The 23,837-nt window shown below is 41.0% G+C and overlaps 2 protein-coding genes and 1 long non-coding RNA gene across 3 annotated transcripts; 2 read left to right on the top strand and 1 right to left on the bottom strand.

Moving 5' to 3' along the window:
- Positions 1-224: 224 nt before the first annotated feature.
- LOC125224459 (WAT1-related protein At1g68170-like) lies at positions 225-2,834 on the top strand. The gene is made up of 7 exons (XM_048127862.1): positions 225-560; positions 755-817; positions 1,329-1,445; positions 1,524-1,788; positions 1,878-2,036; positions 2,122-2,273; positions 2,350-2,834. Exons 1-7 carry the CDS (start codon positions 355-357, stop codon positions 2,606-2,608), a joined length of 1,221 nt encoding a protein of 406 aa, XP_047983819.1. The 5' UTR covers positions 225-354; the 3' UTR covers positions 2,609-2,834.
- A 538-nt stretch (positions 2,835-3,372) lies between these two features.
- Positions 3,373-5,259, top strand: LOC125185454. The gene is made up of 3 exons (XR_007170137.1): positions 3,373-3,538; positions 3,635-3,685; positions 5,078-5,259. It is a non-coding gene; the product is annotated as an uncharacterized LOC125185454 (long non-coding RNA).
- Positions 5,260-20,817: 15,558 nt separating this feature from the next.
- Positions 20,818-23,551, bottom strand: LOC125221235. The gene is made up of 3 exons (XM_048123360.1): positions 22,840-23,551; positions 22,562-22,728; positions 20,818-20,904 (listed from the first exon to the last, which is right to left on the bottom strand). The coding sequence occupies exons 1-3, from the start codon at positions 23,549-23,551 to the stop codon at positions 20,818-20,820; spliced, it is 966 nt and encodes a 321-aa protein (XP_047979317.1).
- Positions 23,552-23,837: the final 286 nt, after the last annotated feature.

Genomic DNA, 23,837 nt, shown 5'->3' with positions numbered 1-23,837 from the left:
AGAGTATACTAGTATAATAAAATTAAATATCTTATTAAATCAATTGTCTTAAATTAGTCTAATCAATCAAACAGTAATATAAAAATATGATATTAATATAATCCTAGATCCTATCGTATCCTATATGGTATCCGCTATTGAATATGGTAAACCGAACGGATATATATATATATATATATACTATATTAAGCTTTGTTTCGAACCATACGAATTATATTTACGCGGCCGCAATTTTATATGCTCTCCTGAACTTCAAAACAATCTTTTATCCTCTGAAAAACCCTTATTTTTCTTCTTAGTGATTTTCTTCGACTTTCTTTCTTTCTTCATCTCTCTCCTACTATTCATCGAAAGATGATGACTTGGAGGACAAATATATGCAACAATGTGCACGGATTGAAGCCTACTTTTATAATGATTTTGGTTCAGATGATATTGTCTGTGGCTACAATCTGCTACAAGTTGGCGATGAACGACGGCATGCGTCTCCCGGTTTTGGTGGCCTACAGATTCATGTTTGGAGCTGCTTTTATAGTTCCTGTTGCATTCTTTGTAGAAAGGTTACTTTCTCCTCCTTTTTCGTCTTCGTCTTCGTCTTCAATAGTCTGTATACTGTGCACTGAGTCGTTTGATAGGGAAGATCTTGGAGATATCTACCTTACAAACGAACCCTAATTAATACACATTATTAAGCTAATCGCATGAGATTTTTAAATTAGAAGATTAATATATGAATTATTTTTATTATTTTCAGGAAAACGAGGCCGAAACTAACGTGGAAGACAATCTTCTACGGTTTTATCTGTGGTTTATTCGGGTACGTGTTCTTCATCTTTTTGCATCATCTTGAAAATATAAATTAGAGACTCTCCTGGAAAAAAAAGAGGATGAAATTTGGAAACTATTGCTAGGGGATTTGTGTGCGTGAAATAGCGTTGAAATTTAATTGCGTTATAAAATTTCCTACTTTTTATGGCTGTGCTTCTTGTGACATTAGGCAACTTTAACCATAACTTTGTTGTTAACTGTTGCTATCTATGAACAAACTTTATTTTTTGCATCTTGTTCACAACCACAAAACCACACAACCTGAAATTTGAAAGACCATCACTTGGTCAGATATATACGAGTGTGTTGAGATTTTGTAGGAAATTCAAATTAAGAAGAAAGGATTCAAATATATATATGTATTGGGAACTTTTTCTTTGTCACATGAAATTGAATTTGAAAAGTAACTTAATATGAAAAAAAAGGCTTCATATTTTCATCCATCTAAAACTTTAATTCATGATCTCTGAATGTTGATGAGTACTATTTTATGTTTTCAGAGGATCACTAGGACAAAATCTCTATTTGAACAGCATAGCCTTAACTTCAGCAACGTTTGCCACTGCCATGATGAATTTGATTCCAGCCATTACATTTATCGTCGCAATTTGCTTGAGGTAACAATATTTATATACACAAAGTAATATTTAGTAGATTAGTATGTCATAGGTTTGAACTAGTTTTGGTGAATGCAGGTTAGAGAAGCTGGGGTGGAATTCATCAGCAGGAAAAGCCAAAGCTTTTGGAACTGTTTTGGGAATAGGAGGAGCAATGCTCCTCACATTCTACAAGGGGCCCGAGTTAAATATATGGCACACCAACCTAAACCTTCTCAAAACTTCTAATTCTCATCATCATCATCAAGCAAACACACATAATCAAAGTGGCCATGATCTTGTCTTGGGTGCACTTTTATCCATTGCTAGCTGTGTTTGCTACTCGTTATGGTTGATTGTTCAGGTTTGTCGCGTTAACTCTATTCTTGCTTCTTGAATGAAATTGATGCTACATGCCTAATTTATAATTTTTTTGAAAATACTTTTTGATAGGCTAAGGCTGCAGAGCGTTATCCATGCCCGTACAGCATCACAGCGATGATGACAGCATGGGCTTCTGTTCAGAGTGTTTTATTTGCCGTGTGCACGGAGAAGGATTGGAGCAACTGGATCATGGGATGGGATATTAGGCTTCTCACAGTAGCAGTTGCTGTAAGTCATGCATGTGTTAGTCACATTGATTTATTTATCCCTATTATTGATAATGCATACTAAAAGTGAGTTGAAATTTGAACAGGGGATTTTGGGGTCAGGGGTGATGTTTACTCTAGTGGCGTGGTGCGTCCGGATGAGAGGGCCGTTGTTCGTGTCTGTGTTCAACCCGTTGCTACTTGTGATTGTGGCGATCGCGGGATCTTTGCTTTTGCAAGAGAAGTTGCATGTTGGAATGTAAGTTGTGTTTTGCCTTTATTGCTTTGAAATGAGATTGAAATATGTTGTTATCTTATGAATGTGTGTATGATAGGTTGCTAGGGGCCATCCTGATCATAGCGGGACTATACGTTGTGTTGTGGGGTAAAGGCAAAGAATTGAAGAAAATATCTCAATTGATGCCGGAGGATGAACAAGTGCGTATTGACATGCCACCACCACCATTGTCGTCACGGCCAAGTGAAGGCAGTCACGGTGGCAGCAGCAATAGGAAGTCGACTGTGGAGGAGGAAGAGAGAAGGGAGTCACAGGGAAACTCTGAGGTTTTAGGTGGTCTTTACATATATCCTTGATGTTAGAGTTTGATTCAATGTAGGGATTAGTTGTTATAAAATTATACAGATTGGTAGTATTAGATGAGATATTCTTCAATAGCTTCACTAATTTTGAAGTCTTATTATATGTATTGCTTGTCATTAGCCTAGTAGATGCAATATTGGATGATATTTTCATCTTGTATTGTTTAAATTCGTCATTTGTTTTTATTTTTTCATCATTAGAAAGTAACACAATTACACATTCAGCTATATACCTACATGCATGTAGTATATCAAATATTACTGTATCATTCTTTTCTCCTTTTCTACAAATATAAGATCAATATGTTAAATAATCAGTGGTTCAAATATTTAGTTGAACTTAGTAGTAGTATTTCTCAATTCTCAGTCAGAATTCAGAAACACACAGTCAATATTAATGGCTTACCACTAAGCTACAAGCTGCACAAGTATAGTATAATTAATTAAAAACACTAACCTTATTAGTGTGTTCAGAAACGTAATTAAATTGGCTTTTTCTATCGACAGAAGGCAAAACTTGAAATTTGCCACCTTTATGTGAATAAATTTCTTCAACTTCAACATAAACATATAGTAGTAATAAATTTCAGCAAATTGTTGTGATTTGTGAGTTGATGGTTCCACGAATTGATGACAAAAATGAAAGTTCCACGTCTTTACCAAATATAGTAATATATATCCCTTGCGGAGGGACCCACCAAAATGCGTGGCGCCGCCCAATTAATGCAGTTACTTTTGCATTTAAAAATTAAAATGTTACTCCTATTGAATTCAGATCAGATTAGCAGCACTGAACAATGGAGAAGAAAGTGGCGATAGTACTGAGCGTGATTTTGCTCATATTGTCAGCAAATATGGTGGCAGTTAACTCCGACGCCTCCGACTGCAACGACGCCTGCACCACTGCCTGCGTTAATCCTGACCGTAAATGAATTCTCCACTCTTCAATTTTTATTTACTTTTTTTTACTTAAATCATGTTCCTCTATAATTTCTGCTTCTATTTTTTCCGATTGTGCAGCTAGACTTACGGCTCGATGCAACATCAAGTGCGGGATAAGGTGCGGTCCAGGTATTTTTCACTCGATCTGTACTGATTTTTCTGGATTCTGTGATCCAATTTATGTTGTGCTTATGGTAACTTATTATTCAATACCACTTTTACACTTCATTTTTATGGCAATTATCATTTTGCTGAGTATGATTTGATTTTAACAAGTATAAATGGTTTAATTTGAAGAGTTCATTCATAAATCTAGTGAGCGAAAACTTAGGGAAAAGCTTATGCAGAGCTCTAGCTTTGTACGTATTAACTTTTGTGGAATAGAAGTAGGAGTTCCGGAAGTATCTGGTAAAATTAGTGAGGTAACTAGGTAGGATGAGTCTGGATCTGGGTTAATTGCTTAAATCGACTGATTTGAAAATGAGAACACCTCACACAACACACTACTTTGGTCATATTCTTCCCCTTAAGGCTTAAACATGAAAGAAAATGATATGTAACATAAGTTCGAACCCTATTAAGGCAACCTTTCTGAATTTATTTTGATCATGTGTTACTCAACCTTAGTGATGGTATGTTCTGTTTTAAAAATTCATTGGTTATAAGCCTGTTAATAAGAAGATCTCCATTTCTACCTTCTTCCCATAGATCGTACTAATAAGCCTCCAAATCTTACAAACGGTTGCATGGAAGAAACATCAGGTCGCCAACTAATAGAAGCATTCTTCTTGTTCTGGTTTATGACTTTTTTGTGTGTTATTTGATGAATAGCTAACCAAATTTTGATCAAACATAGTTGACAATCTTTGTTGATTCCAAGTTTCTTCTCTTAGGGAATAAGTATCCATTCTTTCATAACTGATTATGTTACAAGTAAATTCAATTGCAAATCATACTATCATAGTACTCCATTATATAGAAAAGGGGACAACTTGGAACATGAGAATAGTTGTTCTATTTCATGGCACCCCCCTTGATGGTGTCTGGTTGCGAAGTAATTTAAGAGCTTGATTTAGAATCTATTGCTAACTAATTACAAATTTGATGTCATAGAACGATTGTGTTTCTTGACTGTAGCTTGATTTGAGATATCTGCAACTGCAATTTATAAAATTGTGAGGAGAGGTATCACTTGAACTAAAATGATCCCAACAAAAAGTGCATATCTTTAGCTGCTTTATTAATTTGATACAACTTCAATAGTTTTTGTCAAGAGCGCACATCAACATAACCTCTTCCTTAATATGTTAATTTTCTGAAGATGTAGATTTGATGTGCTTATTTTATTTTTTATAAACATATATACCCAGTCCTGCAATTCATTACATTTGCATTCATATTGAAGGCCTGCGTACTTCAATCTATGATGCCATCAAAATAACCAATTGATAGTTTGATACTCGTTGTTTTTGTTTTCTTCTTTTTTTACTTTGGTATAATAATATATTTCGACTCTGTCAGGACTCCAAGCAAATGAGCATCTAAACTGATGTTTTGGAATTGGGAAGACGAGGTTCAGTTTATATTACTGAATAAAATAAATCAGTTGTTGTTATATGAGGATAAGTTTGTGGGACACTGCTGTTACGTTTCTGTACTGGACTGGATCTTAATATAATGGATGTTACGACTTTTTAATACTATTTGAAAACGTATTAGTATATCGTATATATCTATATGTTAGATTTTAGGGCTTGGGATTTCTCAGACATGATATTGTTTGTTTTCAGTAGGCTTCACCTTCTTAGTTCCTTTAATAAGCTTTATTACTTGTGGTAATTGATTTTTGCAATTTAGACTTACACTTTCCCAACTATTGATGTGGTTAATGATAAACTTTTTTTCCATTGATTTGATTGCATAAATTCGTTCCAAATGCCCCCAACTGTCAACTGAATTTGTCTCCGGATCGACAGATGACAGATGCATTAAAACTCACTCCGTCCCACAAGAATATGTGTTTTTTCTTTTTAGCCCGCTCCACAAGAATATGTACTTTCCAATTTTAGAAACTCTTTTATCTCTATTGAGGTGGGATCCATATTCTCATCTGACAATACTTTCATTACTTTTTTTTTTCCTATTTTTCTTTTACTTTATTAATTGTGCATTAAACCCCATGCTCAACTTAGAGTGCATATTCTTTTTCTCTTACTTTATCAATTGTGCATTAAACCCCATTCTCAACTTAGAGTGTATATTCTTATAAGACGGAGATAGTACCGTTCAATTTTTAAGAAACAAACGAATTACCTCCAAACAGTCATGTGTGATGTGTGTGTGTCCACAAGACTACAGGTCATCAAATTGTTGAACTTTTGTGGTTGGTAGCCGATCGACATCTTCAAGCTATCAATCATCGTTCTCGATGGCTTTCTATTAGTCCAAGATGATGTCGAAGTCCCTCCGAACTTTCTTGATTGAATTCATGATGATTTTTTAGGTGATCGACATGTATTGAATATTGATTTGGCACGATTTAGTTTGTTCATGAATCATAATCCATATCAATATCAAGATTTGGCTTATTACCAAATTAATTGATAGGTAATAGATTGATAGATGTTTGAGTTATTGAAATATTATACTACCTTCGTCCCGTAATAGATGTTACATTTTCCCTTTTAATTTGTCCCACAAAAAATGTCACATTTCCTCTTTTAGAAAAAGTTCCCTCTCTGATGCATTATTTATTAGTGCTAAAAATACCTGCAAGCATACAGGGTAGATCTAGTATAACTAAAAGTCAGTATCGGGATATCGAACACAGAGAATAAGATTGCAACTAGACAGAAAATAAATAAAAAAATAACAAAAAACATAAAAACAATGATACAAAGCAGGCATAAGAAAGTAGAATTGTAGGATTCAAAACACAATTGACTTTCTTGAATTACGGTCTCTAGAGTTATTAAGTCAGTCACTTAACTAGATTAAACCCCCTCCCGAGGTGAGAAATCCGTAGATTAGGTGTAATAATTGAAGTCCCCTTCTAATTCTTAGACCTAACTCCTAAAAGATCATTAAGACCAATGACCTCACGTGAAACCTCAACTCTCCTGAGTTCTATTGAATTAAAGTGTGAATTATCTCTTTTCCAAGTCAATTATTTCGTCTCCTGAGTATTCTAATCAACTCAAACATGTATTCAAGAGGTAGCTAATCAATTGAATATAGAAAGCACAAGGATAAATCAAATAACTACAAAAGCTAACAAGGAAACCAATTGAATATTTCACAAAATATTCCACAATTGATGTTCTACTCATAGACAAGTAAAAACTACAAATAAAGTAGACATGAAAGAAATTGATAAAACCCAAGATTGAATCTTCAATCTTCAGCCTTCTCTTGCCTGGATCTGCAGAACTCCGCTCCAATGGAAGATGGATGAACTGTGTGCGGAATGTGGGATGGAAGAATATGTAGAAAGGGAGAATGATTGGAGGCTCTGGGATGGAGATTATGAATTATCCGCTCCAATGGAAGATGGATGAACTGTGTGTGGAATGTGGGATGGAAGAATATATAAAAAGGGTGAAGGATTGGAGACTCTGGTATGGAGATTATGAATTAGGTTTGGGTATTTATAGGCTAGAGAAGAATATATAACTGTCCCACATTGGTGTCAAGAGAAAATTGAAAATAGTATATACGTCTTATGGGCCCCTCCTTCTATCAACAATTGGTTTTAGGATGGAACTCATAGATTTCTATCATGGTATTAGAGGGGGTCACCGATTGTGGGCTAAAATTAACTGACCCAACAGAACATCTGGGCTAAAATAAAAAAAAAAATTGTGCTAAAATTAACTGATCTAGCAGAACATCTGGGCTAAAACCAAAAAAAAAAGACTGACCCAGCAGTATATCTGGGCTTAAAATCTGGGCCAATGGTCCAATCGATCCGAAAAAAAATTGGGTCAGTCGTCCAAACGATCAGAAAAAAGTCCACCCCTCCAAGCTTCACTGGGCTTAAAATCTTGGCCAATGGTCCAACCAATCGGAAAAAAATTGGGCCAATTGTCCAAACGATCAAAAAAAAAGTCCACCCCTCCAAGATTCACCTTGAAGGGTTTGAGGGAAGCAATATATAACTGTCCCACATCGGTGTCAAGAGAAAACTAAAACTAATACCCATGGATTTCTATCAGTTGCGTCCCCTATTAATTGTCCACTTTTGTCATTTTCGTCTGTCCCCCATTAATTGTCCACTTTCACTTTTTACAATAAATAGTAAGTAGGTCTCACATTTTACTAACTCGTTTCACTCACATTTTATTACATAAAACTAATATACAAAAGTAAGACTCATATTCTACTAACTTTTTCAACTCACTTATCTTTACATTTCTTAAAACCCGTACCGAAACTAAAGTGGATAATTAATATGGGACAGAGGGAATAGTTTTTAATGTGTAATTTGATTCCATATAGAACTGATCATAAAAGTCATGGAGATTAAGAAAGGAACATAGATCCAATTGTACCACTGTCCGTCTCAAAAGAGGGTATAAAAAAGTTTCACCATTTTCCGATTGATGTATTTGACAGGTCCTAGAAGTGCAGTGCAGGTGCGGTGTTAATTCACTCGATCTAATAGGTCCAGAGGATTCGACTAGGCTTCAGAGGCTAGAGGATCATGAAACTATCAGAAGGGGTTCGTTGGGTGCACTCTATTCCTTCAAAAACCTCAACCCACTATACTACAACTTAGCATAGGGAGGTAAAGGATCGATCCCACGAGGACGAAGGTGTTACGAAACTGCATTCGAGGATGTTTTGGGAAAAGGGGTTGGCTGCTGCCACGCGATTTTTGTGGGTCGAGAACTTAAAACTACTTGGTCTAAGAGATAGAAAAATTTAACTCTACCTACTGGGTCTAAGAACTGGGAATGTACGGAATATACATGACTGAGATATTTTAAGGCTCTAAAACAGCTGGAGTAAACTTTACTAGACAGACTTTCCTAATTTAGACAGACAAGCATAAAGCGAAAAGCAAGACAAGTTTCCTTAAACTACCAGGGTCTGGAAAAGCATACAGAAAAGTAAAAGAGACAAAACAGATCGTAATGACAGGGTCTGGAGGATATGCAGAAAAAGTAAAGTACATGCAGAAAAGTACTGACATAAAGCAGATCTGGTTCTAATTACCAACAACTTCATCTTCTTCGGGAATCAAACGAGAATAGCAGATAAAACAGAGTATTAAACACCATGAAAATAGAGCAAGCTATAGATCTAAACTTACAACAAGAAATTAAAGCCTAAACTAACAGATCTACGCTACTGGACCTAAAGGATGCAGAAACAGAAAGTAAACAGCCATGATCATGCACAACGTAAACAACAAACACCAAATACGCGAAACTCCAACTCAAAAACACCACGATTCAACAAAATCCAAGCATCTCCATACGCGAATCCCCAACCTCCATCAACAAACCAACATATTTCAGCTCCAAACATCCAACAATAACAAGACGAAAGCTAAAAGCAAGAAATAAACATAAACTCCGAGATATCCAACCAAAAGCAAACATAAACTTCCATAATAACTAGAAATAGGTCTGAATCCAGTAGATCAAAGTCAGAAGCTAAAGTCGCGAAACTTAAAAACCACAAAGTACTAAACGAAAGCAAATAAGATTGTTTCTTCGCCTTCACAAGGCGGTGTTACACAGCAAAATAACGATGACGATGAGAACCACGGTGGCCAGAATCCTCCATCTCCAAGTGCGCAGCTGTCGAAATGAAAAATTTGAAGCAAAAGCTAAAGCATGGAACGAAAGCTAGAGCTAGGAAAGTGTAGAAGTGGCTGTTCACCGATTGTCCTCTTCTTCAAGGTTGAGCTCCTTATATATGTGAGGCTCTGATCCCTAGGGTATCCCTCTGGTGATTTGACGCTCTTGCCCTGGAGTAAGACTCTTTAAAATAATCTGCTCTCACTCCATTTTGCTCCTGTCATCAACTTTTGATTCTCCCAGGTCCGAACGACGACGTCTGATTTTTACTTCAATTCCTTCTCTTTTGCATCTGCCAGGTCAGGTAACAACAACTCCTGGGTCCGGCAGATTTACTACGCACCTGAACTCATAAACGCACATTAGCGCCCCAAATGCACAGATTTTTAACCCTAAACCAATGCATGAAATGAGCCTTATCAAACTGCTCACACTTAAACCATACTTGTCCTCAAGTATAAAGACAAGAAAAAGGAATAAGGCAAGTTTCAATGCATGGTTTCCCTTTAACCGACTCTACTAACAAAGAAAAAGACTCAAAATACTAGACCTAGACGCTAAAGGACTTAGACAAAGAAAACAGATAAAAACACACATAAACACATAAATGCATAAACTGGTTTATTTTCTAGCAGCCATCCCCACAAGATTGAGGTCAATCCAAGAATCTACAGTCTCCGAATCTTCCCCTTCCCTTCTTCTATCTAATCGGCTTGTCAGTTTGTCAAGATATCCTCTAACTTCACTAACTGTTGGATTCGCTCGATCACTCATTCCTCACCAGGGATGTTAGGATCGTTCGCTCTTATAGTGCTATACCACTGATGCCTCGGGTCAGAGAGTTCCCCTGTCTTAGCTCTTATTATAATTTTTTTCTCCTTTCCTCTCTGGACTTCGTCCAGCTTATTCCTCCCTGGACTTTGTCCATCATATACCTCCATAATTTTTTTATTATATTTTATTTTTAGTCTGAACCTAGTCCCGTTTATTCCTCCTTTTTATACCCTGGACTTCGTCCAGCTTATACCTCCAGTACCCTTTCCCTAGGCTCGAGAGGTTACTTCTATCACCAAAAATTTTCTTCTTCTAAGTTCTCTCCCTAAGCATCAAGTGGCAGCCCTCACATTTTGTGTTAGTGTGGAGTGTTTAAGGCTTATAATTCACTTTTATAGAGGGCTTCACAACTAGATCAGTTGAGGCATATTCTATCGTCCTTACTTCATCCAAACCGATTTTGATTTATTAAGGAAAAGGGCATCAAAGTTGACATGCATTCTCTCTTCAATTACTCTCACTAAGGGGCTTTTGCTTTCTATTTACCAGTTATGCATAAACACAGAACACAGAATTTCCTACTAAACGACTACTACTAACTCCTAGACCTAGTAAACAAACACACATACTTGACACTAACTTGCACTAACTCCCTCCCCCCTCCCACTTCACCATGCTTGTCCCCAAGCATTTTTGGTGAAGTGGAAAACAGGGCTAAGTTAGTGCGACACTTAACAGACTCACAAAACACATATTATATGAAAACAAACTTCTCACACTTAGACCGAGACTCGGGCTAAGTGGGAAAAGATACGCAATTAAACAGACACCAAAGCATGCTATAAAAAAAACAAACTTCTCACACTTAGACCGAGCATCGGGCTAAGTGGGAGAAGATAGCTAACACATATATACAAAGGGATAACACAAATATTCACATACACATATAAACGGGCATGCTTTGTAAAAAGAACTAAAACATAAAAAGACATAAAAAACTGAAATTTAAAATTACTTGGTTATGGGAGGGGTTCAATTCTGGCCCTGGTCCTCGTGGGACCAGACTTCTTGGGCACCGTTTTCACTTTCTTCTGGCTGGGCTTTGGTTCATCATCCTTCTTGGCCTTCTGTTTCCCTGGCCTAGGGGTATCCTTCTTCACTAAACTGGTGGTGGTCTCACTGTCCTTCCTCTTCTTCTCTGCTGGCATTCCCTGGACGCTGGAGGCTGGCTTCTCTGGGGTGACTCCCGGGATTAGTTGCCTAGATTCTGTGGGCAACTTCGGAGGCATGCGCTGCTGCTGGAGGATCTTTTGGTCAACCACGGTGACCATTTTCATCATTGTCTCCACGGCCTGGGCCATCTTGTCAGCTTGCGCGGCCATCATCTCTCTCTGAGTTACCGCCTCCTGGTGCAGCTACAGCAAGATCTCCTGTTGCTGCACCGTATTTGCTCACAGCTTCAACATCGTTTCTTCCATCCATGTCTGCTACCCTTCACTTGCCACTTTCTCATCACCTTCTTCATCCGCCTTCTCGGTCTTTATCTTCACTCCATCAGCTTTCCCTACTTCGTAAAATCTCAGCACGCCATCCTTCATTATCGCCAATCCCTTGTTGAAGAAGAACGGGAGATCGAAGTATCCTGGGTCGCTACACATTGGTAGGTTGGTGACTGAGTTGGCTATCTTCATTGACACATTCCTCTGGAGGTATGCTCCCAGCAAGTTGCACGTGTAGAGATGGCGGTCGGAGTGAGTTCTGACTCTCTGGCATTGAAGAATTCTTCGGGTTGTCAGAGTGTGCACAGATAAGAATAACAAGTTTCCTAGGTCCAGCAAATCCACTAGATCACAAGGTCTAGGAACTCATTGGTCGTTGGAAAATCTCGGTCGTCAGACACACATAGCACTTCTTCAAAACCCTCAACCACTTATACTAAAACTTAGCACAGGGAAGTAGGGATCGATCCCACAGAGATGAATGCGTAATGAACATGCTCAAGGATTTGGAAATTATTTTTGAGTTGGCTGCTGCCACGCATTTTTTTTTGGGTTGAGGAAATTAGACTAAACTTGTAATTGAGATCTGCTACGCTAACAGCTAGATCTAGGAAAAACAGAAATCATGCACGTAAATTGAATCGAGAAAACCACTAGATCTAAGAAACTATTCTAAATTACCTAGACCTGGGAAATAAACTGACGGTGGGGACCATGACTGAAAAAGCAGAGTACGGACGAAAAGCTAGAAAAACAACTAACTAAAGTACTAACTAACAGCGACATCATCTTCTCCAACCAATTGCACAAAAACTCAGAAGAAACAGGTATGAGCGTAATCGGAAAAACAGAGCAGACTAGAATTAAGCAATTTAACGAAGAACAATTAAGAACTAAACAGATCTATGGCTACTAGACGAAGTAAAACAGAACGAAAATAGAAAACTCAAAAATCCATGCACAACTTGAAATCCCCTGTTCAGATCCAACCTCGGATGCTAAATCCACTCCGAATCCAAGCATCCGACACAAACTCCGGCCAAAAACATTCCATAACTACAAAATCACCAAATAACCTCCGATCAACAACAACACCACAAATCTACGGCCAAATTCCCCAGATCAAGCACCAAAGTGACAAAAACAGAGATTAACATGCAACTTGACGAAATAAAACTCCAAACAACAGGATCAACGTAGATCAACACGAGATAACACAAATACAACAGAAACTAAAGGAATGTGTAGATAATCAGTAACATCAACAACCAAATCGACTTCCAAAAGTGAAGTTCGAACGAAATAAAGTGCAAAAGAACCGAAAGTAAATAGATTGTATCTTCGCCCTCACGCGGACGGTGTTACGACGGACTTCCTCTGAAGATGAGACCCCTTAAAACCCTAAATTACCCCAGAACTCCCATTTCCCAAGTGTGTGTGTTGTGTGTGAGCTAAGAGCGAAAAAGATTGTATATGTTGTGTGTTGCATGCTCCTCTATTTATAGGCGTTGAAGTGGGGCCCAGCGAGGTATAGATAGACTTTGTTGCCCTCAGCTATTGACTCCCTTTCTTCTAGCCTCCTTTTCCTTCAATTCTGCTCATTTTTCCTTCATTCCTTCGCTAGTCCGTTTCCTCCAAGCATCTCCTGGATCTAGCGATTCTGTTACACACCTGATTAAAAACTGTGTTAGACCCAGTAAAATATAGTGTTTTTCACCATATAACCGATGCATGAAATTAGCCTTATCTGGCATGCATAGGCAGTCCAGTACCCGAGGTGGACCTTCACGTTGTTCAGCATGCACCACATGAAATACAGCTCTGGAGTAGTGAGGGTTGCACCCACTTGACCCAAGAGATTGTACCCGATATATACTTGTGCCAATCGGAGTACTGGTTCAGTGATGTGTATCCCCTTCGATGTGCTTGTCTTGAACTTGGCCACTTTCTTGTGGGCAACCATCCTCCAAGCCTCCTCAGCATCGAAGCCTGCTGTATACTTGGGTGCGCCGATCTCTCTCTCGTTCCACGCTCCTTCTTCCTCCTCCTCGGGTGTCAGTAGCCCCAGTCTCAACGACCACTCCCTTATACTTATCTCCATCTCCTCGTTGAACAGCCTTGAAAGAGATTGTGTCTGCATCGAGATCTGTAGATTGTTTGACTTGAAGGACGTGAAGAACTCTTTCGCCAGAGCCACTGGTACCTCCGCGTTGCTGTGGTTGAGAAGCCACTCAAACCCTATGCTTTTGAAGTAGGAGATGAACTTCTTCTCCACTCCAAGATCCTCCAGGTCCGAGAGGCACAGTTTCTTTCCGGATTTCGCCGACATCCCATTCGTGGCTCGGCCATCACATGCCTTCTGCAGCTTTGGGTCCTCAAACTGGACCATGGCTTCCAACAACCTCTTGGTCATAAGGACCTCCATTGTTTCGAAAGGGCTATCCTCCACGGCTGGTATCTCAGCCTCCTCTTCTTCAGTTGGAAGGGCAAACGGCACACGGATCGCCTCTGGCTCGCTAATCACCATAGTGGTGTTCGCGGGGCGAGATTTCTTCTGTTGGGGCTTAGCAGTATGCTTGCCCTTCCTTTTCCTTTCCGCCTCGTATCTCGTCTCCATAGCCTCTGGAGAGATTTCCTTCTCGGCTGCCACAGTCTCATGGACCAGGGGGATATCATCCCCTGCCACCTCTGTGTCCTCCAGCCTCAGGCACTTAGGCCTGCCTGCCTCTGCCTCATCCTCTTGCTTCCTATTACGACGGGATTGCCTTCTCGTCAGCCTCTCATCAGTTGGGGTCCCTTGGTCATCGGTAGTTATATCGTCTACCACGACGATGTCAGTCTCTATCTCTTCACACACTTTTTCGGCATCTTGCCCATCGCCGTCTCTTTCCTCTTCCTTCTCAACATCCTCCTTATCAGCAATTTCTTCCTCCCTGTCTCTTTCTCAACAACTTCCTCATCAACACTCTCGCCTTCCTTCTCAGCCTCTTTGTCATCAACTGCTTCACTTCTTCCCCCACGCTGCCCTCACTACCCTTCCCACCATCCACAGTTTCCTCCACACCCTGTTCTTCAGTCTCTTCCACATCCCCAGTTTCTTCTTGATTTACTTCCTCTGCTCCATCATTCTCCCCACCATCTATACCCTCCTCTTTTTCCCTTTCGTCCCCTGACCCAGCGGCCTCTACATCCGGTGTTTCTTCTTGCTCATCTAGACTACCCCCTCCCTCCTCTCTCTCTGATTCCTCCGTATCTATCCTATCACCCTCATCTGCATCAGTTTTTTCTATATTTACAGAGGGTTCGGCATGGGGCTCAGTTTCTGTTTGAGGAATAGTGTGGGGGGGGGTTCGTCTCTTGGGTTAGGGTTTCGGGTAAAATTTGGGGGTTTTCTGGGTGTGTGGGTAAGGCTTGTGCAGTGGGTGTTTCGATTAAGGTTTGGGGTCTTGGTGGAATTGTAAGTGGGGTTAGGGCAGGAATTACCTCTTCTTGTTTCCGGCATGCCTCCGACATTTGGGCAAAGAATTTGCTCGCCTTCGGCCCCTTTCCGTACTTCCTCATGAATTTTTGTATGATTTCCTCGGGGTCCGGTTCTGCTTCGTCGGATTTTGCCTCAGCGGGCTTTTCTTGTCCGCTGCTGGTCTTTGGTTGCACTTCGGTCGGTATGGGCTGCGGTGGAACTTCTGGCAGAGTGGGGTTTTCTTCTGGTGGCGGCGTGGGTGTTTTTTCGGCCGCGGGAGTCGAACTCGCCGCCTCTGTTGCTTTCATTTTGGTTTTTTCCTTCGGCGGGTTCTTCCCGCGGGTTGTGCGTGACGCCGGATTTCTCTGCATCTTCGTCTACGACGGTGTTTTACAGTGGTGGTTAATGGTGGTGGGTTTGATGGTTCTCGGATCTGCAGAGAGAGAAAGAAAAGTTTGGGAATTAGGAGTTATGAGAAAATAATTTTAGGTGAGGGAAGTTAATTAGTTTTTAGGGAAGTTATTTTAGGAAAAAGAAAATAAAATGAAAATAAAAGAAATAAAAGGAAAAGAATGAAAATAAAATAAAAATAAGAAAAGGAATATCATGATTGGCTGCAGGCGAACGGTCGCGTCTCTGACGCAAGCAACCGTACGCCTCGCCAGCTTTTTGAATTTCAAAATTCAAACTTCCCCCTGATTTTTCTCACTTCCCTCTGACCGGGTAATCTTAAACACTTAGTAAAAAAAATGAAATTTTCTGAACGTCTGGGTCAAGAAGATAAGCTTTTCAAATTTGTGCATTTCCACAGACGCCCAGAATTTTAAAAATCTTTTTGGGTTCTAGAAGTGTATATATATATATATATATGTTTTTGTATTTTCATAAAAAAAAAACTTATTCATGTTATTTACACCTAAATGTTTAAATATTCTTGGGAATTAACTGGTCCAGTCAACTGATCGAAAATTTTACCCTATCTACCTGACCCAGTAATTCCCGAAGAATATTTAAACATTGCTTACTAGGCAATAGTGGAAGGTGTGTGGAGTGGAATTTCTTCCACTTCACACAACTCCGAGTTATCCCTAAACACTTTCACTCTATGACCATTAACAAGGAAAGGAACGAGTTAGCATTGACTCCCTCGAATTTCCCACTGCTCCATGCGGTTGAATGCCAACAATTGTGTAAGGTTCTATCCACTTGGATTTCAGCTTTCCAGGCATGAGCTTGAGCTTTGACTGAAAAAATGAGTACTTTCTGCCCGACCTGCAGCTCCTTGACCCGAAGGTTTTTGTCGTGCCAGAGTTTGGTCCTTTCCTTATACCACATGGCTGAATCATATGACTCCAGCCTCAATTCCTCTAGCTCCTGCAGTTGCATCTTCCTCTCTTTCTCACAGGCATGAGCCTTCATATTCATTTCCTTGACTGCCCAATACGCTTTGTGATCTATCTCCACGGGCAGGTGGCACATTTTTCCAAATACCAATCTGTAGGGTGACATTCCTATTGGTGTCTTGTAAGCGGTTCTATAGGCCCAGAGGGCATCACCCAGACGCTTGCACCAGTCCTTCCTTGAGGTATTCACCGTCTTCTCTAGGATGCCCTTGATCTCTCGATTTGAGATTTCAGCCTGCCCATTTGACTGGGGATGATACGGAGTAGATAACCGATGGTGGACTCCATATTTTCTCATCAGTGCTTCAATCGTCCTATTACAGAAGTGAGTCCCTTGGTCTGAGATGATCGCTCGGGGCACGCCATATCGGTTGAATATATTGGCCTTTAGGAACTTTGAAACTTCCTTCGCGTCGCTTGAACTTGTAGCCTTGGCCTCTATCCATTTAGACACGTAATCCACAGCAACCAATATATACGCATTTCCATATGAGGACGGAAATGGGCCCATGAAGTTCATGCCCCAAACATCAAAGATCTCGCAGACTATTATCGGAGTTTGTGGCATCTCATCTCTCATAGAAATCCCTCCGGTCAGTTGGCACCTATTGCAATTTTGGCAAAACTCATAAGTATCTCTATTCAGCGAAGGCCAGTAGAACTTCTCGCTATCCAGAACTTTCCTTGCAGTTTTCCTTGGGCCGAAATGGCCACCACACGCTAGTGCATGGCAATGGTTCAGTACGTCTCTTTGCTCCCACACTGGAATACACCTTCTTATTACTTGATCTGAACCCATCTTCCAGAGGTATGGGTCATCCCAAAAGTAGTACTTGGAATCACTTTTAATTTTCATCCTCTGGGCCCTAGTGATTTCTTGTGCGGCGAGGTAGTTCTCCAGTAACTAAATAATTCGCCGAGTCCGCGAACCAAGGCTCGTCATCCGGCTTGCCTTTCCGTTTCTACGACTCCTCGGGCTGATTAATGCTAACACTGCTACCCATCTAATCGGTCTAGCGGATCACCTTAAGTAATACAAGTGCTCTTCGGGAAAAGCATCGGGTACGGCTTCCTCATCTTCTCCTTGGGTAATTGATAAGGCTAATTTCATGAGTCGGTTATATAGTGAAAAGCATTACATTTTGCTGGGTCTAACACGGTTTATAAGCCAGGTGTGCGGCAGAATCGCTAGATCCAGGAGATGCTTTGAAGGAAACGTTGATCTAGCGAAGAAATGAAGTAGAAGTGAGCAGAATCTAAGGAAAAGTAAGCTAGACGAAGGGAGTCAATAGCTGAGGGCAACAAAGTCTATCTATACCTCGCTGGCCCCACTTCTAACGCCTATAAATAGAGGAGCATGCAACACACAAGGCAAGACTTTTTTTTCGTTCACTCTTAGCTCACACACAACACACACTTGGGAAATGGGAGTTCTGGGGTAGTTTTAGGTTTCAAGGGGTCAACTTCTTCAGAGAAATTCCGTCGTAACACCATCCGCGTGAGGGCGAAGATACAATCTATTTACTTTCAGTTCTTTTGCACTCTATTTCGCTCGAACTTCACTTTTGGAAGTCGATTTGGCTGTTGATGTTACTGATTATCTATGCATTTCTTAGTTTCCGTTATATTTGTGTTATTTCGTGTTGATCTACGTTGATCCTGCTGTTAAGAGTTTTTATTTCGGCAAGTTGCATGTTGATCTCTGTTTTTGTTACTTTGGTGCTCGATCTGGGAATATGGCTGTAGATCTGCGGTGTTGTTGTTGATCGGAAGTTGTTGGTTGAATCTGAAGTTTTGAAATGTTTCTTTTGGTTGGAGTTTGTGTCGGATGCTTGGATCCGGAGTGGATTTAGCGTCCGAGGTTGGATCTGAACAGGGGAAGTCGAGTTATGCATGGATTTTGAGTTTTCTGTTTGCTTTCTGTTTTGCTTCGTCTAGCATCCGTAGATCTGTTTAGTTCTTAGTTGTTTTTCATTAAAATTGTTTAAATCCAGTCTGCTCTGTTCCGATTTCGCTCATGTTGTTTTCTTCTGAGTTTTTATGCAAATTGGTTGAAGAAGATGATGTCGTTGTTAGTTAGTACCTTAGTTAGTTGTTTTTCTAGCTTTTCATTCGTAATCTGCTTTTTCAGTTATGGTCCCCAACGTCAGTTTATTTCCCAGATCTAGGTAATTAGAATAGTTTCTCAGATCTAGTGATTGTTCGGTTCTAGTTTACGTGCATGCTTTCGTTGTTTCGCCTAGATCTAGCTGTTAGCGTAGCAGTTTAAAATCCCAAGTTTAAGTTTAATTTCCTCAACCCAAAAAAATGCGTGGCAGCGGCCCCAACCCAAAAACAATTCCCAAATCCTTGAGCATGATTATTACGCATCCATCTCGTGGGATCGATCCCTACTTCCCTGTGCTAGGTTTAGTAAAGTGGTTGAGGGTTTTTGAAGAAGTTCTATGAGTGTCCGACGACCAGGATTTTCCGACGACCAGTGAGTTCCTAGACCGTGTGATCTAGCGGATTTGTTGGACCTAGGAAACCTGTTATTTTCTTTCTGTGCACACAGTGACTACCCACACACTAGTTGTTTTGCGTTCTTCAGTAATCCTGCTTAAATGGTCAGCCACTCTATTCTCGGTTCCCTCTCTTATCTCTGACTTCCCAGTCGAACTCTTGCAATAGCAGCACCCATCGGATTAGCCTTGGCTTAGATTCCTTCTTGGCTAGGAGATATTTAATGGTTGCATGGTCAGTGAACACTATTGCCCTCGACCCCAGTAGATATGGTCGAAATTTTTCAAATGAGTACACCACAGCCAGCATCTCCTTCTCGGTGGTGTCATAGTTCTTCTGGGCCTGGTTGAGCGTCTTCGAGGCATAAAATATGACATAACTTTTTCCTTCGATCCTCTGGCCCAACACTGCTCCTATTGCAAAGTCACTTGCGTCGCACATTACCTCGAAGGGGTAATCCCAGTTGGGCGAGCGGATTATCGGAGCTGTGACCAGACGATCCTTGAGTAGCTGGAAGGCTTTTTTACACTTATCATCAAACTCAAACTCCACATCATTCTGGAGAAGTCTTGTCAGGGGCTGGGCGATTTTTGCGAAGTCCTTAATGAACCTTCGGTAGAACCCTGCATGCCCCAAGAATCCTCGAATTTTCTTCTGATTCGTTGGGTGTGGAAGCTTAGAGATTACCTCCACCTTTGCTTGATCTACCTCGATGCCCCTCTCAGATACAACATGTCCCAATACTATCCCTTCCTTGACCATGAAGTGGCATTTCTCATAGTTCAGCACCAGATTCTTCTTCCTGCATCTCTCCAAAACAATATCTAGGTGCCCCAGGAAAGTCTCGAAAGAGTCTCCATATACGGTGAAATTATCCATAAAAATTTCTATGCAATCCTCCAGTAGATCCGAGAAAATGCTCATCATGCATCGCTGAAATGTCCCAGGTGCGTTGCACAGACCAAAAGGCATTCTTCGGTAGGCGTATGTTCCAAAGGGGCAGGTAAATGTGGTCTTCTCCTGATCCTCCGGATTGACATAGATTTGGAAGTATCCACCGTAGCCATCTAGAAAGCGAAGTATTGCTTTCCGCCAACCTTTCCAAAGCATTTGGTCGATGAAGGGTAGCGGAAAATGATCCTCAAGCGTGTGGCTGCATTGAGTTTCCGGTGGTCTATGCACATTCTCCACCCCGTGACTAACCTTGTGGGCACAAGCTCGTTGCGGTCATTCTTGACTACTTGTATTCCTGATTTCTTCGGCACCATGTGGACAGGACTCACCCACTCACTATCGGGAATGGAGTATATGATTCCCAGGGCCAAGCAGCTTCAATACTTCCTTTAAGACTTTCTCTCTCATGTTGGGGTTGAGTTTCCTCTGGAGATCCCGGTGTGCCTTGGCTCCCTTCTCCAAACGGATGTGGTGCATACATAGGTCGGGGCTGATCCCTACTAGGTCAGATAGAGTCCACCCTATTGCTTTTGCTGGTTCCTCCCATCACTTCCAATAGCTTGACTTCCTGCTCCTGGATCGGAAGGCTGTTGATTATGAGGGGCAGAGATTCGCCTTCGCCTAGGTAGGCATACTTCAGACCCGGAGGAAGATTCTTCAACTCTTTCTTTGGAGGGGTCACTTCAGGTGGCAACGGATTCTTCTCCATTCCTTTCTTGACCAGCTCATCCAACTCTGGCAACTTTTCCACACTGGCCAGTTGGACTGATCCCTTGGACCCAGGGGATCCTGCATCGCCACAGAAGTCCATTATTGCCTTTGTGATTTCTTCATCAGATAGCCCTTGTTTAATAACTGCTTCTCACCATCCTGCAACTTCTTTTCTCATAGATTCTGTCATCTCCGAGGTATCAGCCTGTTCCTGCAATAGTTCGGTCTCAAGAAACTCCTGGACCAGGGGGTTAATGACATCAACAAGTTTTCTCATAGCTTCATCAATGCTAAAAGTGAATTTATCCTCATTGTAATTGATAAGTCGTATTCTAAGCCTTGGTTACTGGTCAGTATGTCGTGAAATGCATGTATTATCTGCAAAACAGTTGCTTAAGTGTGCGGGATTAAAGGATCCAAGTCGCAGGAGACGATTCGGGTGACGCAAGTGAAAAGGGCGCCAGAATGGTGCGATACTGATCAGGATGCATGCCGGAGAAAAGGCTCGAGATGGAGAAGGAGGATAGCTGGGATGATCATTGACAAGGGAAAAAAGGTCAAAACGCGGGAGAAGTCTACCCTAAAAGCAAGGGCAAGCCTCCCTATAAAAGAAGCCACTTGGAGAGAGAGAAAGGGTTCGGATAGACGCCTCCTAAGAGTTCAGTTCGTAGTTAGACAATCACACTTAGTAGAATTCTCTCTAGAAGATCGATCCTTCAGCATTATCTTACCTCTCGTTCCTCACCATAGCCATGGTCACTTGACGTCCAAGAGTCTGCCGAAAAAGTCATCATCCATTGTTCCAGCCAATTATCGTAGCAGTGTAGTAGTATCATCGCCCGAAGTGGCACAAACAATCTTAATCGTTTTCTTAGTTTAAAGTTTACTTTTGTTCGTCGCTAGTTATTTGCAAACACTCATCGTTGTTGCTCTTTTGAAGTACCTTGTTATTTTCCAACATTTACGTTATGAAGTTTCTATTTCGCATGTCACTTTGGTTTGAGTTTGCTTCATTCTGCCTAGGAAAGTTAGATTTAGTTATTGCATTTAATTTCTGAGTGCTTTCTTATCGGGAGTTGTTGATTCAAAAGTTGTAGCTATGTTTAGTCAAGTTTTCATGCATGAGTTTCCTTTCTGCGCCGTGATTACCACCTTGCATGTCAGTCAGTAGAAGTAAAGTTACAGTTTTACCGTTTAATTTGAGTTTAAGCATTTTAATCGATGGATCTTGAGTTTGAATTCATGAATCTGAAGTTTAGTTATGGTGTCTGTGTTCATATGATTTTTGTCAATACTTGGTGAGGAAGAAAACGTCAAAATCAACTTTAATTTGGACCTCTTTTGCTTTTAAGTTACTTTTTACTTTTGTTCCCTACTTTTCAGAGGTACTATCCAGACTTGTCAGAAAGCCCCCAGCCATCAGATACACCTTGTTGTCTAACTTTCCTCTTTTAGTAACTATCTACTTTCCATATGTCTCTGATGCACCTTGTCCCTTATTTTCACGAACACTCCCACATGTCTGTTATTTTTCCGCCTACTAGTCAGTAGAGTACTACCTTATTTCCTGTCTAGGTAAAATCTCAACCCAAGCGTGGTAGCTAACCAAACACCCAGGAAAGTCACCACAGTTATCTAAACGTGTCCATCCTCGTGGGATTCGACCCTTACCTCCGCTATACTAATCAGTAGAAGTGGGTTGAGGAAATTTGTTTGAAGCCAGGTCCCGGTTATCGTACCAACGACTCAGCTGGGTCGGGAATCTCTTCCTGATCAGTTGGATACACTCAAATTTACATACGAAAAACTAGGGAACAAACCTGAAAAGCATGGTCAAAATCAAAAACATCAATTATAGTCTTAGCGGTCCTCAAAAATGGTCTTCCTAAAAGAACGCCACTAGACTCAGCAGTTTCGTTTTCACTCATCTTTATCACATGGAAATCAGCAGGGTATAGGAAATCATGAACTTTTACTATCACATTTTCTAACACTCCTTCAGGGCTAATGCATGATCTATCAGCTAACTGGATCACCACTTTCGTATCAGTCATTCTTGCTCCTACCAGTTTTTTATATATGGAAAGCGGTAACACATTAATAGATGCACCTAGATCACACATAGCATGCTCGACTCTGACACCTCCTATAGTGATAGGTAAGGTAAACATACCTGGGTCAGTTTGCTTCGACGGCATTATCCTCTTTTGAATTACTGCAGATACATTCTCCCCGATCACGATCTTTCCATCGGATTTTGCCTTGCCCGCAATGAACTCCTTAATGAATTTGCTGAACGGGGGCAGCTTCATAGCCTCCAGGAACGGGAGATTGATCTCCAGCTTTCCAAAAATCTCCATGAAATCTACGGGGTTGTCCTTTTTCTTCTTGGCATCCCCTCGGTAGGGAAAAGGTTTAATCCTCTTTGTTGCGTTGGTCGGATCTTCCTTAGAGGGCTCTTCCGCCTCTCCCTTCACTTTTTCAGTTTCTACCTCAGGCTCCGGGTCTAAGAAAAATGGGTCAGCCATCCGAGGTAACGATCCTCCCAAGTCACCGGCTTGGATATTGTCCTCTGCCCTAACTTCCTCTTTTTGCTGGACCGGGTGGATAACATCTTCGCTCATCGGCACTGGCATTTCATCATTTACCTTCAGCTTGGGTCCTTCATATGCTTTCCCGGATCTCAGGGTAACTTGGCTGATATTTGCCCTTTCTGGTGGCTTTACTGAGGCTGGAATCCTCCCTTCATTTCCTCGCATGTCGCTCAGGGACGTTGCGATCTGAGATAAATGCTTCGACATCAGATCCATCGCGGCCTTGTGTTCCTGCTGAGCATCCTGGAGCTTGTGGACCACGTCATTATTTGCCAGCAAGTTGTTTTGCATGTGTTGTTGAGAACTCACTAGGTCATGGACCATATCATCCAGATTCCTCTGGGTCCGGGAGTTCGGCTGACTGCCACTTGGCCCTTGACCATGATTTGGTCCACCCCCTTGATGCGGGCGAAAGTTTCCTTGACCTCCTTGGTTATTGTTTTACTGATTCCCTGGTCCCTGATAGTTGTTGTTCCTCTGGTGTGGGGGTACATATGAGCTTCCCTGGTTATTTTGATTCCTATTGTTCCAGCTGGGTTGATTTCCTTGACCTCCCTGACTCCAATTACCTTGTGCT

The sequence above is a fragment of the Salvia hispanica genome, chromosome 4 (genome assembly GCF_023119035.1).
Source record: "Salvia hispanica cultivar TCC Black 2014 chromosome 4, UniMelb_Shisp_WGS_1.0, whole genome shotgun sequence".
NCBI lineage: Eukaryota > Viridiplantae > Streptophyta > Magnoliopsida > Lamiales > Lamiaceae > Salvia > Salvia hispanica.
Note: the sequence above shows the minus strand (reverse complement) of the source record. Positions and strands in the feature narration are given on the sequence as shown.